Source organism: Protomyctophum parallelum, assembly GCF_964188405.1.
Source record: "Protomyctophum parallelum genome assembly, chromosome: 8".
NCBI lineage: Eukaryota > Metazoa > Chordata > Actinopteri > Myctophiformes > Myctophidae > Protomyctophum > Protomyctophum parallelum.
The window spans coordinates 28,548,139-28,570,939 of NC_139703.1; the positions used below are offsets into that span (position 1 = coordinate 28,548,139).

The following is a 22,801-nucleotide window of genomic DNA, read 5'->3' on the forward strand; positions in this document are numbered from 1 at the left end:
ACAGTTTGCATTTCACATGAATGCACAACTCAATACAAAGACTGTTACTGTGGACGACACAGAAAGCATTACACTTGTTTACAACAGGGTCCACCTTTTTCAATTAATCAGAATCAGTGTGTGTGCAATTGCCAATAAAGCCCCTCAAAAATATACTCACAATCAACAAAGCCTCTGTTGTATGCAAAACAGTAAAACACAAAATAATGTGAGGATATTATGTTGCAAACCAAATGTGACTTGAAAAATATTTCTGTAGCCTAGATAGCTGGCCATTTACAAAGTAGACAGTGCACCCTAGTGGTAAAGAAGAAGAGAGACTGTAATATTGTGATAAAGGTGGCGACAGGTCTCTAATTTAAGTTTTACTTACAGTAGTTGTGCATCATGTTGCACACCTAAAACGTCAGACTGAATAGCCTCGGTCCCAGGCTTACTTATCTGCAGACTGAAGCATTCAGCCTTCAGTCTACTAAATGGCAAGCAACTGAAGTTGAAATATCTCTATGACAATAGGACATGTGTGTTTTTAACTTTAAACACTGAACAAAACCAGTTTACTGAAACTGGTGGTGAATGAGTAGGCCTACAGGAGGTTTGCAAAATTTGAATATAAACCATACAGAGACAGGATTCCAGACTCATAGTCTAGATATATTCCAAACATGGTATAGACTAGAGGGTTACTTCTTGCCTATAGTAGGGCCTACCAAAATACTTTTATCCTCTATCTCAACACACCAACTCATGTTGTCACTTTGCATCCCAAAATGAGCCGGGTAGGTGGGAAAACGCACCCTCCAGAGTCCAGAAGTGCGTTCCTGTGAAGGATTGCGAAGCCCTCACATGAAAACTACTTAACCTGTCTGGGTGTGGTTCACCTGGTTGGAGTATGGGGTATGAATTCCTGGCCATGGTCTTATCACGAGACACCCAGATGTAGCAGCCGGCAGTCGTCAGATCAAACTCTTTAACTGTGTAATAAGAATTAGAAAATGTGTAATTTGTCCGACATATTTTTATTTGATTTATCATCAGAGGTTTACTTACATCTGTCCATTGTAGAGAGTGAAACATATTTGCTTGTACAATCAATGCCCAGGGCTTTTGCAATGACAGGGCCTTGGTCTATTAACAGACAAAATGGAAATCAGAGGAATATAGCACATGTCGTCATGCTTTGCCTAGGCTACAGGGTGACCGTTCAATAGAAGTGTGACCTGGTTGTTAGGCTGGTATCAGCTTTAACCACTTAATCCATTTAGACCTGAGTTAAAAACATTCAAAGATTATATATTCAAAGATTTGCGCCACATTTTTTACGATTTTTCAAAAATAGCTAAAGAATAACATAAGGGGTTCCGGTCCGGCCCAAAATGGTTTTTAAACTATATTCTTAGTGAAACGACCCGGGTTTCAGCTGTACCAGATCGGCTCTTTTTACTTCTACACTGAATCTCTTTGCCATAAATAGCAGATTTACAAGTTTACAGCATGCAACGCATTGGGAGCTTGTAGATAGCCATTTCTGCAAATGTTTCCAGAGTAGGGGTGTTGTTAATGCTGCAGTAAATCCCTTTATTCTGATAGAGTTATGATAGAGACATTCTGATAGAGAGTTATGATATTAGAGACATTCTGATATAGAGACATTCTGATAGACATTCTCTTTGCGCAAACAGCCAAACACTCAACTCTCACCCCGAGTCAACTCACCCCGAAAGTGAAGACAGCTCACCCCAGAAAATGAAGCCATCTCACCGGGGTGAGATGTCTGGTGAGTTGTCCGGACATTCGGGGTGAGATGTGCGGACAACTCACTTGGAGGTGGAAAAAGGGTGAGTTGTCTTGTTACCAGCCCTATAATAATAGGCCTATTGTTTTATTTTGTATTCATGTTTGATTTTATTATTATTATTCACACACAAATTTGGGTACTTGATTTTTTATTTTTTACATTTTCTTCTTCCTTTAAGCCAAATGCTATAGCTCAGATGCTATGATCGATTTGACCCTCCAGAGGGCGACAGTCAGTCATTGACTTACTCTAGGGGCCTTTTATTCTTTTGGGGCCTCAGTTCCTCTTGGGCCTCAAGGGTTCCTGGTATTTGTGATTTACGCCGGAACTGAAATGGTTACACAGGAACAGGATGGTCTTAATAATTTTGTTAGCTGCCCATTATAGTTATAAAGGTTAATATTTGGACAGACTTGTGTTTTTATGCTTTGGTGGGGCATCATTTGAGATAGGTTCATTATGAAGAGATTAAATTATGACCAGTCACCAAGGTATTGTATTATAGGTATTATAGGCTCTAAATCAGTACTTTCATAAAAGTGAAAGCGATGAAAACACATCAAATGTACAGGCCTAGGCTACTTAATTTAATTAGGTTATGCTATTTCAGCCCTAAAGCACCTGTCAACATCTTGTCGCCTATTTTATTATTATACATAGTACACAGATACTGGGTCTGTTGTTGACCTGGTATCCTTGTTACTTTGTAGCAATTAATAGTTTTCTTGGCACTACAAGAACCAGTACCATTTACCATGTTTGGTGACTACATGGTTCATGCCATTGTAAGTTGCTCAGGACAAGATTGCAGGCATGTGCAGGGGGGGGGGGGGCTATGCCCCCCAAAAAATATTATTATATTTTAATGTTTATATGCTAATGAAAATGTATTGCTTATTTTTCAGTCCAATGACATGGGCCAAGTTTTGTGGAATATCTTGCTCCATTAGCAGAAGACATTTCTGATGTGAAATGGCACGAGGGACCCCCACAAAAAGAGCAGCCCAAAAATCGGCAAGCTGTGCACAAACACATGTGCCCTTTTCTTGGGTTTGGGCACCCGATGCCCCCACAGTGCTCTCTGCACGGCCCTGCAGGAATGTCTGTTAAAATTATAAAATTATAAATTGTACATAGAGAGTTTGTGTCGTCGTCGTCCCCGTGAAAACCTTAGGAAGGTGGATCTTATGAGTCCTGAGTTAGCCGATCTCTCTGCTCCCTGCGATGCATTATGAGCTTGTAGATTTTTGATTTCTGCCAAGATATTTAGTGACCTTTGGAATCAACTAAGCCCTAACTAGCCCTTGGGAATCCGGTCCAAAAAACGTAATCCATGCAAAAAACATGAATGAAAGGCACACACACACCAAAAAACGGATTCAGTCTGAAAGGGCTTTTATTTAATATGATATTCCTTAATCCTTATATTTTTAAAGGAGCTACTCTTTCCCTCAAGATAATTGTCTGATCTAGACCAATGGTTCTCAACCTGTGGGTCAGGACCCTCCAGGGTTGTGCCCACATGATTTGGGGGGTGTCCCCGACGAAGTGACGATTTAAGGACTTTTAAGGCATTTTTAATAACCTACCTGTTGTAAACTCTAAGTAGGCCTACTGGACCCTCGTTTGGTTTGACAGACAGGTAGGCTAGTCAGTGTGTGCAGGCTGGGTGGTGTGTGATAATCCGGTTAAAGGATTCCTTCGGTACGGCGACTGCGGCGGCGGGCCCTGGAGAACAATAACGCGACACGAGACAGTATCACGCTAAAGGTTCACAAAGTTTATTACACAAACTGGAACATATATAGTGCTGGATCATAATGACGTTACAACAAGATATCAGACATAACGTGCCTATACTGCAGCAAGGCTGACCTTGCTGTCACCGAGATGTCTCTCATAGCCTAACTATAAAGTATGCTACAGTTCAGGCAGTACACAATACATATCAAGTACACTGTGTCTCACGTTCAAGTACACAGACATTACACCATTACTGCACCCCAGTTCAAGTATTATTATTTTGGGGTGTCACGACCTGAAAAGGTTGAGAACCCCTGCTCTATACCCTTTTTAATGTACTCATTTAAATCAACGTGGCAGTAATTGTACAAAATAACTTTCCATAATTATTATTTTTTGCTCCTGTGGTTGATAAATTAATCTCATGACTGTTTGCTCATGTTCATGAACCGCTACTGTTGAAACAGAGCTAGAACAAATGCCACACATGCATTCACTGGAAACTGTGTCAGTGCGGATTAACATCTTTGGCCAAACGTAACACAAAGCAGTGGTGGAAACTGCAAAGTACATTTACGCAAGTAGGCCTACTGTGTACTTACATAAAAGTGTGGGTTCCATCTCTCAATACTTTGTACTTCTGCTCAACTACACATCAGAGGCAAATATTGTTTATTTTAGTTACAAGTAACTTTGGATTTTTAGATTTAAAAATGTCTACCAGCTCACAATGCAATGTATTGTGTGGTTATATCTGCTATTTTTAAAAGATTTTGACTAAAACATGTCAATTTCATTGGCACATTCTGCATAATGAGTACTTTTACTCTTATACTGTAGGCCTACTGTATTTTGATAGTACTTAAGAACTTTTACTGAGGTGAAATTGTGAATGTAGGCCTTTTACTCGAGTATTGGTACTTTTACTTATAAGGTAAATAAATAACATCAGAGTACTTCTTCCACTGACACAAAGTAAAAAGGCCTTGACAATGAGTAATGTTACATTTCCCAAGTCAAACTCCCAAACCTCCCATCACCAGGGCATGATTTATTTGTGACAAGGGCATACCCCTGCTACTCATTATTCAAACCTTCAGTACTAATTTGCTTTGTCTGCCAGAGTAACATGTGCAGACTGAAGGCCCTAATTTATTGACCTTTAATGTGATCATGTACATTTGTGTTTTTCCCCCCCCTGTGCTAGTGTTAAATTACTACCAAAATGTGCATGTGCAGTCATGTTGAACACATGCGTGTGTGCAGAAGATTCATTCATGCGTGTGCGCCACACACGCACGCGCACACACACACACCCACACACCCACACACACACTCATTCCATTTCTCCCCATCTTGGCTCAGTGTGAGTATGTGTGGTTCCTTCGTTGCCAAAATCATCAGTAGATATCTTCAAGCATGGAGCTATATGAATGCTCTTTTCCCTCCCTCCCCCAATATGATGTGTTTCCTTTTTTGTGTGTGTTTTGATCCGTCTCTTGCGGCCAGGCTGCGCTGTGGTGAGGCGCGGGTTCGAGTGGCGCTCCTGTGTTATTTTTGGCGGCAGCAGTGGTTGGTGGCTGTTGAGGAGAGAGGAGACAGAAGGGGGGGTAGCATGCAGTCCAAAACCAAGGCTGTTTAAGGGATTTCTGTCTGAAAGAATTGCTCTGTAATGATCAGAGAGTCATTATGGGCCCGCATGCGCACACATAAAGCATGCATGCGTACATATAGGGACATCCATGCATGCACGTATACCACACGCAAACACTATACACATATGTCTAGCCTACCGAATGCGGCTTGCAAGCACATTTTCTACAAACACCCTACAAACACCTCCTTCCTTCACACCCACTGGCTTCCCAATCTCAGTCAGTACTAGCAATAGCAGGGGTTCCCAAACGTTGACATGCCAAGGACCCACAACTACATCCCCCTGCGTGTGATATCATCATCATCATACCAAAAGTCCTATCTGATTGCAGTAAACTACGTTAAACGACATTAAACTCACTTCGCCACTCGATTTGCCACTCACATTATGCATACCCATACCCTATTGCGGAATGGCTTAGAATATATATCTTTACAATAAATGCACCAGTCTCTGTAAGTGTGTGTACGTACGTGTGTACGTCTGTAATCCACGTAACTCGAGAACCGTTCAAATTTGACTTCAAATTTGACACACATGTTCCACACCACCACTAGGGAGTGCAGTGCCCAGCCTTGAGTGGGTCGGATACACTGTTGTCCAGAACCACCCCAAAAAGCTCAGGCTCTGCCAGTGGACCTAATGAGCCTAAGTCCCCTCACCTGAACAATTCCCAGCCTCTGCCTTAGCCAATGGATTGCCATGGCAACCCCACACCTGCCATTTAATTACTTAACCAGTCAGTTTGCACTCTTCAGACACAGACAGACAGACACATACAGAGATCTCCATATATGGGCACAAAAGGGACACAGACAGACGGTTAACACGGGTGCTATGACAATGGGTATTGCATACAAGTAGGCTGGTGGCCGACATTTGCGAAGATAGCTTGCAACGTAACATAATGTGTGCTATATAGACCCTGCTATGTAGTTTTTTTTTTTTTACATTTTTGAAAATATTTGAAAAATGTTGAAGATTTTTGACATAATTGAAAACAACTGCTCTAGTGTAATCTCCATGGGTTCATTGTAAAAGATCGATCTTCATAATTTCCAGGCTGCTAAACATGACGAAATGCTTTATCTTTCACATGGCATGGGAAATATAAATCCATTCCTCTGTTTACCATACATAACGCATTATGTAAATATTCAAGACAACCTCGGCACTGAAATAATATGTAGTCTTAATTTTTCCACATTGACACTGTTTGCTTGCTGTCACATGGGAGGTGTTTGTTGTTTGCTGCGTGCTTTGTGTGAGACGTATTGCTGCCTGTTTAGGCTCCATGCGGCCTCAGCCCTTAATTCACTCTCTCCTACCAGGCCTCTGAAAACACAGAAAAGAGAATGATTTTCTCGACTATTCTTGGCTGCCGATCAAGAGAATATTAGTATTCTACTTTATTTATTTATATTTGGTGGTGGCAGAAATGGCAGCGTGTGTGTGTGTGTGTGTGTGTGTGTGTGTGTGTGTGTGTGTGTGTGTGTGTGTGTGTGTGTGTGTGCGCGCGCGTGTGTGTGTGTCACACACACGCGTGCACACACATACACGTAACTGTGTATATATGTGCGTTAACCCACAAAGATATTTCAATTTCTTCTGAATATTAAATAAACATGCAACGGCAGCAGCAGCAGCAGCAGCAGTGAAGCGCTGCCTGCCAGTGGGTTTGGGGTTGGATGGGTGGTGATGCTGGCGGTGAGGTGGGGGGGGGGGGGGGGGGGGAGGGGTTTGTGGCCGTGGCTCCGGGGGGGTGAGGCAGCTCATGGTCAGGGCCCCCGCCGGACACACTGGCGCCTCGCGCTGGAGGACTTCTGAACCACCACACTCCTCCACCGAGAACCCTGCCAACCCCGACTCTGTGCTCCCGCTTCCAACCCAAATCACTCACTCCTCTAACTTAATTTTAACTCTCTCTCTCTCTCTCTCTCTCTCTCTCTCTCTCTCTCTATTGCTCTCTCTATTGCTCTTTTAAAGTCTATTTCCCTATTGCTCTCTCTGTTTCTCTCTCCCTCTCTCTATCGCCCTCTCTCTCTGTCTATCTATACATCTGTGTGTGTCTCTCTCTGTGTTTACATCTCTCTCTCTCTCTCTCTCTCTCTCTCTCTCTCTCTCTCTGTAACTTCCTCTATTTCCTTGTTCAATTTACACAAATCCTAATCCCTTGTTTTGTTGGCGGTGTACAGTAAAATTCTGAGTTTTCATTAGACCCGGAAAGTGCAGTAAAATCGATACTCCAGATTTGTCTGTGTCTCATTCGCCACTGTGCTCTTAAGTGTATAGCGTTGTGTTTTCTCTACCATTTATTTTTTATTTAGCTGAGAGGTTTGTGTTTCTTTCTTCACTCCCCTCACTGTTCTGTCTCTCTTAAATCCCTTCCCTTTAAATGTTCCAAGGAAGTATTTAGTGGCTTGAGCTGAAAAAAGAAAAACAAGGATGGTTTGGGCTTTATGTCAATCAGAATACCATCAGGATAGTAAGCATTTTCAAAAGGAAAGAACAGTTTATGGGTGCTCTATATATTTGTAAGGGTATTAGGTTGTAATGGGCACCAATCTTCTAAGTGTTTTTCCAAGAGCTATTTGCTCTGTGCCGTCACAGTGTATAAACCTATGTCTCTTGTCAATGAATAAGATTTTCCATTGAGGTTGAAATTAAATAAACCATACCAGCGTCCTGTGCTCCTACTATAGATCCCCTCATGTAACCTTGCATATTCCATCCTCTGGGTTTAACCACTGTCAACCTGGTATCCCTATTTTGGGCATCTCATTATACCGTAGGTGAAAGATGTTAACATTTAACAAAACTGTTTATCTTTTATTTATTTTTATATCAAAAATGGCAATAATAGGAGGCTCTCTATTCGATATATGACTAATTATTATAGGACTTAAAGTGGTTATCTTCAGTCGGGAAATGTGTGTTGTCATTGCATTGACATGATAATCTATTTAATGCATTGCATTGAATGCAAGAAAGCATTGTGCCCTCTGACATTGTCATGGAAGTTATACCAGGAATTCTTTAAATGATTGCCTCGGGAGCAAAGTGGAATTCTTTCTCATTGCACCTATGACCTAGGTTGTGCGTACATGAAAGATAGATGTCAAAGAACTTGGGTCTGGGTGAATATCTGTCACACTCACACATCCAATTTTCTTAACTTCATTTTTCCCTGGAAGCAATTTGTCATCCGGACGCCATTAAATGGGAAGCATATTATCTTTTTAAAGGGGCACAGAGGCACCCACAACCCTCCCACAGTTCCTATAAACAAAATGGTCTCATTTAGTGGTGCATTTGGTGCATCTTGCAGTAAGAGGAGTGCCATTAAAAATAGTGCTAGCAGTATAAGTGACCATAACTACAAATAGCACTGAAGCACTGTTGAACATGAATGGCAATACAGGGTACAGCAATGTTAAACATTGGCAGAGAGAATCAGAACATACAAGCAGAAAGGACAACAGCTAGGCATCTTCTGTATAGGCATAGTTTTATTTTTGAGATAGCACAATGAAGACATAGGAAGAAGAGAGTCGGTAACTTTTATTGGCCAAAGAATTTGACTTGATGACATGTGGGATTATAGCCTGCACCAGATTCAAACCCGCACCTAATTGCTGAGGCACACCCCATTATACTTAACAATAATGTACAGTTGAACCGTTCCGGCTAAGTGACGGCAAATATAAAGGATATCTACTGCGACACAAACCTGCTAGCTACAGGAGAGCTTAACCTTTTCACCCCACTTCTCCTGAATGTCTTCCTTTATATCCCCTGTTCTTTATCTCGTTTGACCTCTACTGACCTCCAGGTTACATTGAGGTTCACTTAGGTCCAGCTTCTCCCCCACCCCACCTTATCTTGATTTTTGTTTTGCCGCAGAGCCTCCAGGCACACTGAACATTCTCTTTCCTTCTTCCCCCACCCGGCCACAGAGCCCCAGTCACACCTGCGGACACCTGTGCCTTTGTCCTGCCTTTAAAGCCTTCCCTTCAGTCCTATTTCACCTCAGGGTTGTGGGGAAGAAGGCACCCATGCCTGTGGCCGTGACAGACCGCTCCATTGTGGTGGTTCGTTTAGGAGCAGATAATGGTAGGAAAAAGGATATTCATTAGTGTTTGTTCTAACACATCCCGATGTGTGCCTCTCTCTCATCTAGATCTCTCTCTCTCTCTCTCTCTCTCATTTTGTGGCCTTTGAGAGCGCCGGGCCGATGTGGAGCCAGATCTGAGTGTCTCAGCAAGTTCATAACCTCTGAGGTCATTTGTTAACGAAAAGCATAAGTTTGTGTTTCTCATCAAGTGTTAGCGGGGCTTAAACCAAACAGTTCTTGATTGAACGTTTTGTAATATAGCCTGTGTTTGTTGGTGTGGAAATGGGCTGTGTGATGGATTTAACAGCTTGCTTTTGGAATTACCTTCCTTATCCGGGCCTTCAACAGCTCTGCGTTGTACTGTACATGCAGGGCATGCGCAAACATTTCTGTAATTTCTAATCAAGCAACAAGGCAAAACATATTTTCACCTGGGTAATTACAAAATACTGTATATACCTAAAGTAAGACACTCATTACAGTCAGTCTGCACATTTATTGTAGGGCTGACACGACAGTGATGTTTAGACTATCGTCTTCTTCAAGTCAAGCACACGTCCCATTTTCCCAGTCTCTAAATGTTGGACGCGAGTGGTCAAACCATATGGAACCGATTGTCCAGATTCTGGTTTTGCTCCTATGTGTCACAGTATGTATATTTATCTTTATATGACCTTATTTGAAGCAACACTTAATGTTTCCTGGCTTTCTAAATAAAAAAGTAAAAATAAAGTTAAGGTTACACCACGACTGAGGCAGGCATAAAATGGGCAGCAAAATACCAGTAGCAGGAGAGGTTTTAAAAGCCACTGACCGTCCCTTTACCCCCCACCCTCACTCACAAGCCTGACACGCCCTAGCCATACCCCATTCCCCCCGTTTGCCTTTTATGTTGTGGACTCGACCGCGCGCCCACTTCAGACTACCGTAAACATGTCAGTCCATGATGACAGAGTCGGCCCCGGGACGTTTTATATAAATTGACCTCAACTACAGCTCATTAGAAGCCCTAAATTGGAACCATGCAGCCTGGGAAGTGTAAATGTTACGACAGGAGAGGCAGTAGCTCTAGGGGGGTTCCATGAAGTACAGGTCTACCGTGATGTCAGTGCTTCTAAGGGGAATCTCTCTTTCTCTCTCCCTCACTCTTTATACTGTAGATATATTTTTTTTATCACTTTCAACCTGGCATGCCTATCTTGGGCATTACATGGTAGGTGCATTTAAAAAGAAATGTCTACATTTTTGGAAACCTTTACATTTTTCACTAAATATATAAGTTTAAGTGGTTAAATATAGGTAGAATTGGTATTAGAAATATAATGATACAAATTATTAGTCACACTACACCATGTATAGGATGTTTCACCAAATAACATCCTGGGTGGGTATGCCTCTTAATTATTGAAGTAAGGTTACCATACTAAAGTGAACAGTCTTTTAGATTCCTCAGTAATTTAATATTGTTCTTAGTCTGGTCCTCTTATAGTACAACATCTCCATTACAATATGCATCCTCCCCACACACACACCCATAGAAACCGACTCGACAGTATAAATATTATGGTAATTTGTACTATATTCTAAACAGTAAACTAAACAGTGTTGCACCTGTTTGGATTCAAACTCATAAACATAATGTATACTACATGCAAAAGCTAAGTTAACTTCAAAGAAGAGCCCTTCTGTCAGAATGTAAAGTCTGCCTCCTGGCCACAGCTCAGCGTCTCCTCTGCTTATTAGTACACCAGGTCTTTTGTCCAGTATCTTGCCTTAATTGGGACCCTTTGTTTGACCGCCTCCCTCAATAAACAATACAAGCGCTTCTCCCCTCACCTAATCCCCTCTTCTCTCCTCCACTGACTCTGCTGGAGCATCGGTCGCAATAATTACCCCTCTCAAGCTGGAGAGCGGAGTAATTGTCTGGAGTGTAACTACAGTGGCTCTCTGAAAGGGGTCATTGTGTGGAACCAAGAGTTCACCTCAGCGGATGGCTTTGTTTGTGCCGCAAAAGATAATGAAGGTATTTGGCTGGCCATATGAGGTGGAAATGCAGTGAGATATGAAGAAGAGTGAGTGAGTGAGTGAGTGAGTGAGTGAGGGAGTGAGTGAGTGAGTGTCGAGTGGTTGGGAGTGGTGAAACAACTGCTTTAGATTTTCTGTGGCGTCTTCGAGTGGAACTGCTCTCTTGTGTAAAAGATTATCTCTCGGGCCTCAGATATTAACCAAATTAACCCTAGCCTGCCTATGCTGGCGCTAACATCCGGCCAAGGTACTTCACCTACAAGCAGGCGTATAATGGAAAAAGGCCTTGGCAGATCTGTGTGTACAATAAGAGGATAAAATAACACCTGACTGTGGATATAATGTTCTAAAAAGACCACAAATGGTTGATTCCACTGATGACACTCAAACATCAAATCCATCTTTACCAAGTTCATGCTTTATCACTATTTACAGTTTGTTGTACACGCATTTCACATCCAGCAAAACAGTTGAGATTAAACAAGAACAGCAACATACCACGTTTTAATTATCTGTGATCTCTCTTATAAAACGAAACAACACTTATTTGCTGCAATTATTGCTATCTTCCCTTCATTGTTGAGCATTATACAGGCTTCTAAAAATAGAATACACACCAAAGAAAGTAGAAAAATAACACACCTAACAACATCTCAATCTTTGGAAATGTTTAGTATGTACAAAATAAGAGAAGCCCTTATTAACCATTACTTTGCCAGGTGTGGAAAATTCACAATTAAAAGGTTATATAGAAATAGTTTACAGACACATCTAACTTCAAGCTCTATAAATAAATCTCCAAAAACTATAGCACCAACTTCAACGTATAATCAATAAATAGATTAAACAAAGTCTTAATTTAATGAATTATTTATGGCCAGCTTCGACTATCTTGCAGTTTTTTCAGGTAATATTTCCTGTGTGAAGTAAGATAATCTTCATGTGTATAATTTAAGACATAAATTAATTATTTTATGTAAATATGAAATTAAATTAGACATAGGAAGAAGCAAACAGGCACAAAAGGGTAAAGCAAAAACACGTAACTTAAAATTCTTTGCAAAAAGAAACAGTTTTCAAGACTGTTCATTGACAAGAATAATGGTAAAAAGTACAGTTGTAAATCAGAATTTTCTCAAATCATGCAATGCTCCGTCTACTCCATCATACTAACCATAACTCTTTGCTTTTAAACCTACTTTCCTCTTGCGGCTTCAGAGCTCTTTCCTCCTGCCTCTGCAGATTAAATTTCCCCAGTGGTTTGTCTCATTTGAAATGCAGAAAAATGTGTGTAGCCTGCTATATGTGTGCTATACTGTATGTATGCAAGAGTGTTTACTTTTCAGCATGTTTGTATGTGTGTGTGTGTGTGTGTGTGCACACACGCACGTGTCTGTCTGTCTGTCTGTGCTTGCTTGAATGCATGCATGCATGCATGCATGTATACGAGCATGCACTTGTGTATGCTTGCAAGTTTGAAAAGTTAACACTCGTGTGCATGTGTGGCCCACAGATTGTAAACTGATTGCTACCTGCAACATGCTCAGTTAGTAATTATAAAGGTTATCTCAAATGTTGTCCTTTTTGCTCCCTCTGGAAGTCAAAACCAAATATTGTCTCTTGTACTTCATTTTACAGGGTGAACGTATCCCCACAGCAAACCCTATATGGCAACACATCAGGTCAATGCCTGCAGTCAGATCTCCAACAGTCCACTGTTGTTCTCCACGCCGTTAGTTGTGCCAGTCTTCTCGTCTCCGTTGGTGATCGGGTCAGAATTAGAGGGCACGGCGGCGTTGTTAAGGTCTGCGGTCTCCTCGTTCCTGGGGTCCCCCTCGCCCTCTACAGCCACACCCTTCGCCTGCAGCGCGGCCTCCGAGTGGGTCTTCTGATGCTTGGAGAGGTGGTCGCTGCGCGTGAAACGCTTGTTGCACAGCAGGCAGGTGAACTTCTTCTCCCGCGTGTGCGTGCGCACGTGCCGCTCCAGCTCGTCCGACCGGGTGAAGCGCTTCCCGCAGAACAGCCAGTTGCAGACGAAGGGCCGCTCGCCGGTATGCCAGCGCAGGTGGGCTTTGAGGTGGGAGGCCTTGCCGTAAACCTTCCCGCACCCGGGGATGTGGCAGCTGTGCACCGGCTTCTTCCTCAGGGACGCGGCCGAAGCCCCCAGGCGCTCCAGCTCCTGGCAGTTGGGGCAGTCACAGGAAGACCTGGTAGGGGTCCCGCCGTAACCCCCGGATCCCCTTGCAGGTTTCAAGCCCATAGGGCTCTCTATCAGCCCGCCGCCGGTCACAGGCTTGGGCTTGTACATATCCTGAGGCAGCATGTGCTGTGAGGGCTGGAGGAGATGGGAGGAGGAGCCCAGGCCCACGGAGGGGTAAGGGGCCGGGTTTAGGGGGGTGAAGTCGGTGCCGTAGCTGGACAGCTGGGGGCTGAGTGAGGCCTGGGAGACGACAGGCTGAAGGGAGGCCTGAAGACCCCCGTCTGCCTGGGACTGTGTTGCCGACAGCCAGTTGGAGTTGGGGTGCACGTCCCACCATGATGATGTGGAGTTGACGGGGGCAGCGGTGATACCAGGGTGGATACCAGCCTTGTACCAGGAGCCATACGGGTGTGTCATGTCCAGGGAAGTGTAGACGCTAGTAAGGCAGTCAGCCGTGGCGTGGGCCTTGGACACCAGCAGAGAAGGGTCCTGGGAGACGGAGGTCTGGAAGGAGTGAGAGAAAGGGTTGTACTCGGAGGTGTAGCATCCGGAGGAAGGAGGGGGGGTTCCGGTGGGGGTGAGGAGCCCCCCTCCGCCGCCTCCTCCTCCTGCTGTGGTGAAGGAGCCGCTGTAGGAGTCTGTCAGGCCGTCGGCGGTCCGCCCGTTCTTGGCGGACTGAAGTTCAGAGGTCATGGCGTAAGAAGGCTTCTTGGCTGGAGTGGTGCTGCCGGTTTTTCCAGGTGTGGCTGAATCCCTGACGGGGCTAGTGCTGCCAAACTTGTTACAGGTAGCCGTCAACATAGCCAGAGGACTGGAGCCATAGCGCGCTTCTTCCTGGGGGGGTGGGGGGGTGGGGGGGGGGGGAGGAGGAGAGAGAGAACATTAGACCGTCTGCAGGAAATGGCTCCTGGTTGCCGCCGCCGCCGCTGCTGTCAGTGTCAACTCTAATAAAAAACGTATGTCTCACTGCCACCGCCGGCTTTTTTCTCCTGCTCTCTCCATTTTCTAAGTGGTCAGGGCAATTTAGAGCTGTGTGTGTTTACGCTTGTGAGAAGTTCTGCTCCGCTCAGCAGAGGAGGAATCTGCATGGGATTCTATTTCATTGAAACCGCCGTCTATTGTTTGTACTCACTTTTTGCAGATCGAGATTCCAGTGTTTGCTTAACCACTTAAGCTCAATGGGACGAATAGCAAAAATAGCTAATTTTACATTTTGTTAAAGAGCTACATGTTGTAGATCTGCTTTTTTCGCTTAAAAATATATATTTTAAACTATCCCATACAGCCTGCATGTTTGGGACAACATGTGACTGCATCCATCCAGCGTCAAAGGATTGTGTATTGTAACACACAAGCTGCTCACAGCATCAGCAATTGTGTCAGATATACTAGGCTACAGCTTGCCAGACATGTTTTGTTGCTGGTGGTCACCATGGCATTGCAGATAGTTCGGCATGCTAAGTTTATGCCCTGCCACAATGGCACACTGTGTTATAACTGTCTAGCCATTGTCTTATTCTTTTTCCCCCTCACAACGATCTTGATGTTAAAGTATTTCTGTCAGTCACCATGTTGGTCAAATTACGGGATGTTTTATATCTTGTAAACATCCACACAACTGACGGTCTCCTCTAATTGGTAGCCTGTTCAGGAGTTCAGTTGTATGCAGATGGATGCTTTTGAGTAAATATAGAAATGTGTTTCTTTATATGAAAAACGTAGGCCTAAGTTTGACCAGGAAGATAAATGCTATGTATTAGGCATATCTATTTTAACGCTTTACCTTTGAGGCAATAGGCCATTATATTTGGCCTATCAATCTCTGACACTGTGACATTTATGTTCTAAAAGTATACACAGGCAGCCTCTTGTGCGAAGATGGCTTCAGGTTGAGACAAAGGCACAGAACCATAAAGTTCCCATGCAGGTCACATGGGCAGATGACCTGCGCTGTGCTGAACAGCCTCAATTACCTGCAGCCGGCTGGCCGGAGGCGCGTGGAATTTACAATAAAGCAAAGGTAGTAAGCGCCCGAGGTCAACTCGGCCTGTCTCCTGTTGTTGTAACTCCTATAAGCTGGTTAATTACGTTTAATCAAAGTCTGAGAGATAGCTAACGATGTATAGCGAGTCGCGACCACAGTGGCAATGCGTGCTGTAGTGTGGACTCCTACGGAATCGAATGGATGGCTAATAGTGCACTCCAAAGTGTAGGCTAACCTCTAACCTGTGGACATTAGGCTTTGGAGGGAGGCAACCTGTTAGCTCAGCTGCACCCGAGATGTCTGTGCGAAACAGTGGTAAGTTCAATTCATGTATTGTAAACTGAACAGACTCCGAGTATTCTAAACTGTTTAGCCTACATGTCGGTAGATTTAAATAGGCTACGCATCACGCGAACCATAAAGCATTTCTCATAATCATGCCTATAGATAATGATTTTAAATCATTCCATAGGCTACGCAGCAGGCAGTGGCACATTAAAATGCACATTCCAAAACGCATAGGCTAATATAACGCCGCATTACAACAGCGAAACAAACTTTAGTTAATTCAATAACAACAACACAATCGTGTCACAGAAGAATGTTTGAGATGTAAAAAAAATAGATACTTACAAATATATTCCCTACCTCCAGAATAGATGCAGCCATCCCTGAGAAACAAAATCCTAAATGAAACTGAGGGAAGTGGAGACGCAGCGCAGCACTCAGTCCCGAGACACTTTGGAAGAACTTACTTGGGTAGGAGCGCGGGGAAGTGTTTTGAGAGACGGGGATCCCGCCCCCTAATTATAGGGTAGGGGCTCTTTGAAGATTCCCTAAGAGGCAATAAAAATTGAGAGAGGGAGGCGAATGGATGGAGATTGGTGGGTGAAAGAAAGAGGACATCCCACCACCTCCCCCGAGTTGAAGGAGTCGGATCGTTTGCTCAAGATTATGTTGTATGAATGGATTCCTCATCAATCACCATTTTGGCCATCATTTCAGCTTCACTGGCAGTGCCCAGTGAATTCACGAATGCCAGTTTGGCACCATTCCACTGGTGTGATTAAGAGCTCGACATTTATCGTCGTTTTGATGATGATGTATAAGGGGATATCGGATTATGTTAGTGTTTCCGCTTCTCATTAAATCTGCCTGGGTGTGAGGCCTAGACTACCTATAACTTAGTCCTCAAACCTGCAGTATCCCCTCAAATGCCCTTGAAGTTATAGGCTTACTGCCTAAATAAAATTGCTAGTGATAAAACGGAGAGCTCTGCGTTTTCCTCCAAAAGACGGAAAAAACTAAAAAAGCAAGTACGCCACATAAATCAGGAAATTAAGCTGCCTGAGTCTGTGGTTTTCATTTGAGATTTTATTGTTCTGGTTTCAACCCGCTCTCTGTTTTCAATATTCTTAAATGCAGTTAACTGCCTTTTCAGACATTAACTGATGGTTAAAAAGACTGAACTACAGAGACAAGCGAAGAATGAAAGGACCAAGTCATTAAATAAAATAAAGAAAAGATTATCACATCAAATAAAATGAATTAAAATGGGTTATATACAGGGGGAAGTTGCAAGATTGTTTCCTCCATGAAGGAAATGGCAAATGAACAATGAAAACTAATAGTTTTTGAAAATAGCCTACCTCAAAAATGTTAAATATAAGTATAACTAACAACATATCAAATACAACTACCAACACATCTTAGTGCGCTCATGAATGTGGGGTCAAACTAAAATTAAAGTTGTAATTGGAATGTTCCTGTTTTTTCTTCTTTTCTCTCATGTCAAATGTCTGTAAATAGGTCAGTTTTATGAGCTGTTTGGAATTAATCTTGGTCTTTTTCATCAATAATATTGTTGATACTTCCACTATATGACACTGTTAATTGAACTCCTGCAATTATACAGCCTTTGATATACGACTCGAAATTTGCAGACGTGGACCAGACTTACATTTCTCCATGCATGAAGTGGGGCTCACAAAATCATTTTATTTCTTATGTGAAACACTAAATAAACATACAGTATATATCTGTCGTCTGTCGATAATGTAGACTACCATAGATAGCTGGAATAATCACATATGTGTTGATAATGCACTATAGATGAACCTTTAACTCAAGATCCAAAACAGACTTGCAATAACTCTCAATATTGCTGTGTCTGCTGTATATTTTCTGCAATGCAGTTTCTTCATAACAGTCAAATTACTGCCCATAGGGCAACTGGTTGTTTTTTATCTGAAATTAAGCTGTATCATCTCTCAATGTTTGCTATTAATTTAGACTTTGAAGTTTGAATCTGATTTATTAGGCATATCTGATACATTTTATTTATTGAATCAGGGAGAACAGAACCCCCTTCAGCCTACATTCTTCTGTGAGATTGATTCTCAGCCTTTTGTGGGCGTCTCTTTTTCAGTAGGAGAGCAGAGAAGATTAAAATTGTTGTCAAAAATAAACATATAATTTCTGTCCTTATTTTCTCCTCAATTACAGGGCATGGTCAGAGTCAGGCTTGTCGTTCGGCATGGAGTCTGGCCCTCACATGAACACAGAGACTATATTTGGCAGTCTGCTCTCCGCCTGACCTTCATCGCTTTATTTTCTTATTCCAAAGGGGTGTGAGTGGAAGAACAAAGACTGCTACATGCACATAGTTGACACTCTCGCACACTCCTACGGGACTGCACTGTACTCACAGTCACAGCTGTATAAGCTTCACCTCAGACCGAGGGCAATGTGTCACCGATGAGATGACTCACTGCAAGAAATTGACAGCTCAGTTAATCAGTCAATGTATTGATATACCTGATGTTAAGATTTACAGATATACATTACATGCTTATTTCCTCACACAGTAAAATCCTCCATAACTCTGAGTGTAAAGATTGACCCAAATAGGCCCTTAGTTCATTTGTAGGTTACATTTTTAGAGCGGGTGGATTTTTACGTAACACTCTCTTTTACACAGTTAAATGAACACATGTACTGTGTAAATAATATATAATTGAAGCAGCTTTATTAAAATATATAATATACAGTATTTATACCTGTAGAGGTATTTATGAACACTTGAAACACATAAAATATCTCTTAACCAGAGCTATACAATAATATATCTTGTTGAACATGAAGTGCCAGAGTCCTCATTCTCATCCACACGAGTATACGGTATATCTGTCATACGTGGCAAGTTCTTGACACATTCTGAGGCATTTCCTTCCCCTCTCATTTGGCACAGGCTCTCTTAGTGGTGGACGCCTTTAAGTTAAGATTTCCTTTTCTTCTCAGCGTTTATTAATGCTCCATGTTTTACATTAAAGTAAAATGATAGGGGAAGTAAAAGCTCCTGTACTAGTGTAAGTGACACTAAATGGTCCACATGGGCTGGTTCTCCTAGTTTTATATGAGTTTTAGTAATCTAAATCCTTGGCATGTTCCCATTTACAGTTGTCTTCAAAAGAACGCGGGTGAGATCTATAATTAGAGATTGTGTTAAGCGCTTAACAGCCCCTTCAAAAAGCTTTCTCTCCTCTATTTGCTATTTTCTGTCCTTTGGGGTTTGGGAGTTTTGGGTAGGTATGGTAGAAATAAGACTGATTGGGGCGGTGGGTGGGCATAATTAAGCTCTACAGAGCAGATTACTGTATGTGCCAGTTCATATGGACCTTTACCTCCCATATGTCAGATTGTGATGGATTGGATGAATGAATGGAGTTAATGCTTAATTTGTATGTCAAAGTATAAATCATCAATTTATTTAGCGAGTGAAAAGTCCTTGAGCTGAGCAGTTGCCTCCTGGTCTGCTGTATGTATGGGGGATGACCATTCGTCCTTAGTTTTTCAGAGTGTAAACCTGAATGATGTGTGCCATTGTTTGCTCCTCTTCAAAAGCACACAGTGGGCTTTAATTGGGCTGCTGACCCAGTTAGGAAGTCTGGCCAAGAAGGGGCTGCAGTGGCGTGAGCCGTGAGCGGTCCTAAATCTGTTGAGGGTTGACCACTGTCTCCTTGGGAGGTTGGTTTTTGATTGATTGATTGAAATATTTATTAACAGTTTGTAGAATTTACAGTACATTTTAAGCACAAACTCAATACAAAGACTGTCAACTGTGAGTGGACGACCCAATTAAGCATTACACTTGTTTACAACAGGGTCCACATTGTTCAATTCATCAAAACATTTAAAGACATACAAACATTTAGAGACATACAAATAGACATTTCTATGTAGCTAAATTCATCATATGGGAAGCAAAAAAGGGAAAAGATACAATATACAGTGAGGGAAAATGGGGTGGGGGGGTGGGGGGGGATTCAGATTTTACAGAGGCCAGTTTCGAATTGCAGCCATCCGTAGGTGCCCTTTGAGAGCGGTTTTGAAGGAGTCAAGGGATTCACATGTCTTAATGACTGTTGGTAGGGCATTCCACATTTTGGTGGCAGTGGTGCCAGTGCCAGTGACCTGTTGAGTGGGGTCTGACACCGGATGCTTGCACATCCATACCCATTCCTTTTCCCAAGCTGATTGGGTTGTGAAATCGGTATTCTTCCAAATTGTCATTTAAATGGAAGACAGGCAGTAACATGTACAGTATGAAGATGATGGTTTGGTAGATGTTTATTTTATTTTATTATTATTATTTTAAGTACATAAAATGTATGTGGAGATTATTGGCATGTACTGTCATCACAATATCTTACTAAACTGAACATGTGTTAGCAAAATCTAGAAAAGAGTTGAATGTAACTATTAGGAGTTTTCTTTTATAGAAGAACACACCCAAACAGCACAGTACCAGTGTTTGTTTACTTCAAGATGGTGTATTTAAAACAAAACGCCTACTTACTTTGGAGCACTCTGATTGCTACATCATAATCAATTTCATCTAATGTCTTTATCTTGGGGTCTGTTGGGCTCATGGGTGCTGCAAAACATTCTTGAAGCATTTGATGAGTTGTGATACTGATCCAGTCTTATTGAATTCTACAGTATCACACTCTCTGGATGCCCCCTACAACTCCAAGGGCCCCTGAAAGTACTCCCATATACTAATTGTAATCTTACATTAGTAAATAAACATTTATTTTCTTATTTTTTTTAAACTTTTATTGTCTCCAACAGGCCGAAGGCATGGGGAGAGAGTATGTTTTGCACTCCGTCCGTCCGTGTGTGTGTGTGTCCCCGTCCGTCCGTCTGTTTACAGCCGATGCCAAATTTTGCACACACACTCCCTGGATGCCAACGATGAACCTCTGCCCCAAATTTTCCAGAACGGCCTGTTATAGCGCCACCAGGAGGCCGACTTTTGAAAAACACATTTGTTGATATTACTCCTCCAGATTCTGTCCAAAAATCCCGCAAATCGTGACGCTCTATAGTCATGTGTTCAAGCCGGATCTGTCTGATATTTCATATTCCATCCTAATTGGCTAACATTGGCTTTCAAAGTTTGCAGGATTGGCTCGTTTTGAACAAAAAGCCTCAAATCATGAACGCAGCGTGCAATTTACGTGAAATCTTTCACAGACTTTCCTACTAGGCTGAGGAATATATCCCACCCTTTTCACATTGGCCTGTTATAGCGCCACCAACAGGTGGATTTTTGCAAAACACATTTTTGGAACAAAATGCCTCAAATCATCCAATTGCCATCCAAGGCGTAAGAAGAAATGGTATTTATTATTCTAGAGTACCATGGCCATTGGCCAATATTTAAGGTGCAGGTGACATGCTTTATTCATCAACAATATTTTCCAGACTCACAATTGTCAAGAGCTGTTGTTACATTAGTCTCAGATTGCTATAAAATCAAAGTCGTGCAAGACGTTTCTTTGCTGTGGACAGAGTTTATATTGTTAGAGCCTCTTTGGTTTACCTCGTAAAGCTTTGACCACTTGGCGTAGCATTTTGGGCAAATGTGGTGATGAATCATGGGGGGCCTGAGTTAATATTGCCATGGAAAATAAGGAATGATCATATCCCATTGTCTGGTGGGTTGCTTGGTGTGGGGCAGACTTCCCTAGTGGTACTGTATTCAGTAAGGAGGCCGCCAGTTTGCCCATCATTATGTCTATTGTTGTATTTTGCAAACAGTTCCTCTCAGTGGTGAATTGAACACAGAGGCAGTGTAGCAAATATGTGGAAATTGCTAATCCTTAGATGGTTACAATTCTTGCACATACGCTGCATGCTTATTGGTTTTAAATGCATCTTTCATTCGGGGGTGAATGAAATGGCTTTCTGTTTTCTGCATTGGTTTTAAATTGGTCTTTCAGTATCATTAAGACGTTGCAGCAGCCAAGTCAGAGTGAGTGTGTATAATGAAGGATCAATGGAATATCTCCCCATAATGCATTTCCCTTCACATTCCTCTCTGGGCTACAACCCTCAGAAAATTAACAATGTTAATAATACTGCGACGGAGGGGGAAAATTGAAATGATTAGATGTGTTTTACTTCACTGGTGATGGAAATGTGGTGAGAGGGAATCAGGGTCAGGGATAGACTTGCCTTGCAGCATGACTCCGTGCTATTTTTCCAGGCTGTGTGGTCAAAGATTCAGAGCGCTTGTCAACGGAAAATGAGCGAGCAAGAAGAGTGGGGGAGTAGAGAGAGAGCGAGAGTAGAATAGAGAGAGAAACAGAGAGATAGAGATATGGATCATATAATATAATATGCCCATGTTAATCTGTATTTCTGTTGATGCTGGTGATTATGGCAACACATCGTTCGTGACTCATTTGGTTCATTTTAACTTTGGCATGAGAAGTGACAACATGCGGGTAATAAAATGACCTGACTGGCTACAGTCAGAGGGTCTGTCTCTAGTTTGGGGCATGTCGGTGGCTTTGAGTAATTCAACCACCAACATGCAGCATTTCAACCAGTGGACAGGACAGAACATCGTCATCTAGCAGACATGTTGGTAGTCAGAGAATAGCAATAGGATTAATACTCACCCTATGCTCTCAGAGTGTACAGATGGAAGCAAATGGACTCTTAACGGGTCCATTTTGTTCCATTTGTGTTAAATGAACTCTGCTGTGATGACATTTCTTTTTCCAATTCACATACTGCATGACAAGACTGGTCTGCCACGTTTTTATGTCATAACTAGGCTAGTTGTCTATAAGAGGTAAACCTGGAAGTCTTTGTGTCTTTGTGTGATTGTCTGGAACTAAAATCTCGCAAACCGTTGGACCGATCAGCGGCAAACTTAATTATACACATTGTCAGTAGGCTAACTTTAGTGCCTCATTTTGTGTTTT

The 22,801-nt window shown here is 42.4% G+C and overlaps 1 protein-coding gene across 3 annotated transcripts; it reads right to left on the bottom strand.

Annotated features, from left to right (window-relative positions):
• Positions 1-11,657: 11,657 nt before the first annotated feature.
• sp7 (Sp7 transcription factor) lies at positions 11,658-16,313 on the bottom strand. Of its 3 annotated transcripts, none has more exons than XM_083771559.1 (2): positions 16,155-16,313; positions 11,658-14,371 (listed from the first exon to the last, which is right to left on the bottom strand). In XM_083771559.1, exons 1-2 carry the CDS (start codon positions 16,188-16,190, stop codon positions 13,034-13,036), a joined length of 1,374 nt encoding a protein of 457 aa, XP_083627685.1. In that variant the 5' UTR covers positions 16,191-16,313; the 3' UTR covers positions 11,658-13,033. The 3 variants fall into 3 exon arrangements, with proteins under 3 accessions (XP_083627685.1, XP_083627686.1, XP_083627687.1); XM_083771560.1 differs by having other exon boundaries at positions 11,658-14,367; positions 16,155-16,263; XM_083771561.1 differs by having other exon boundaries at positions 16,170-16,249.
• Between the last annotated feature and the right edge of the window lie 6,488 nt (positions 16,314-22,801).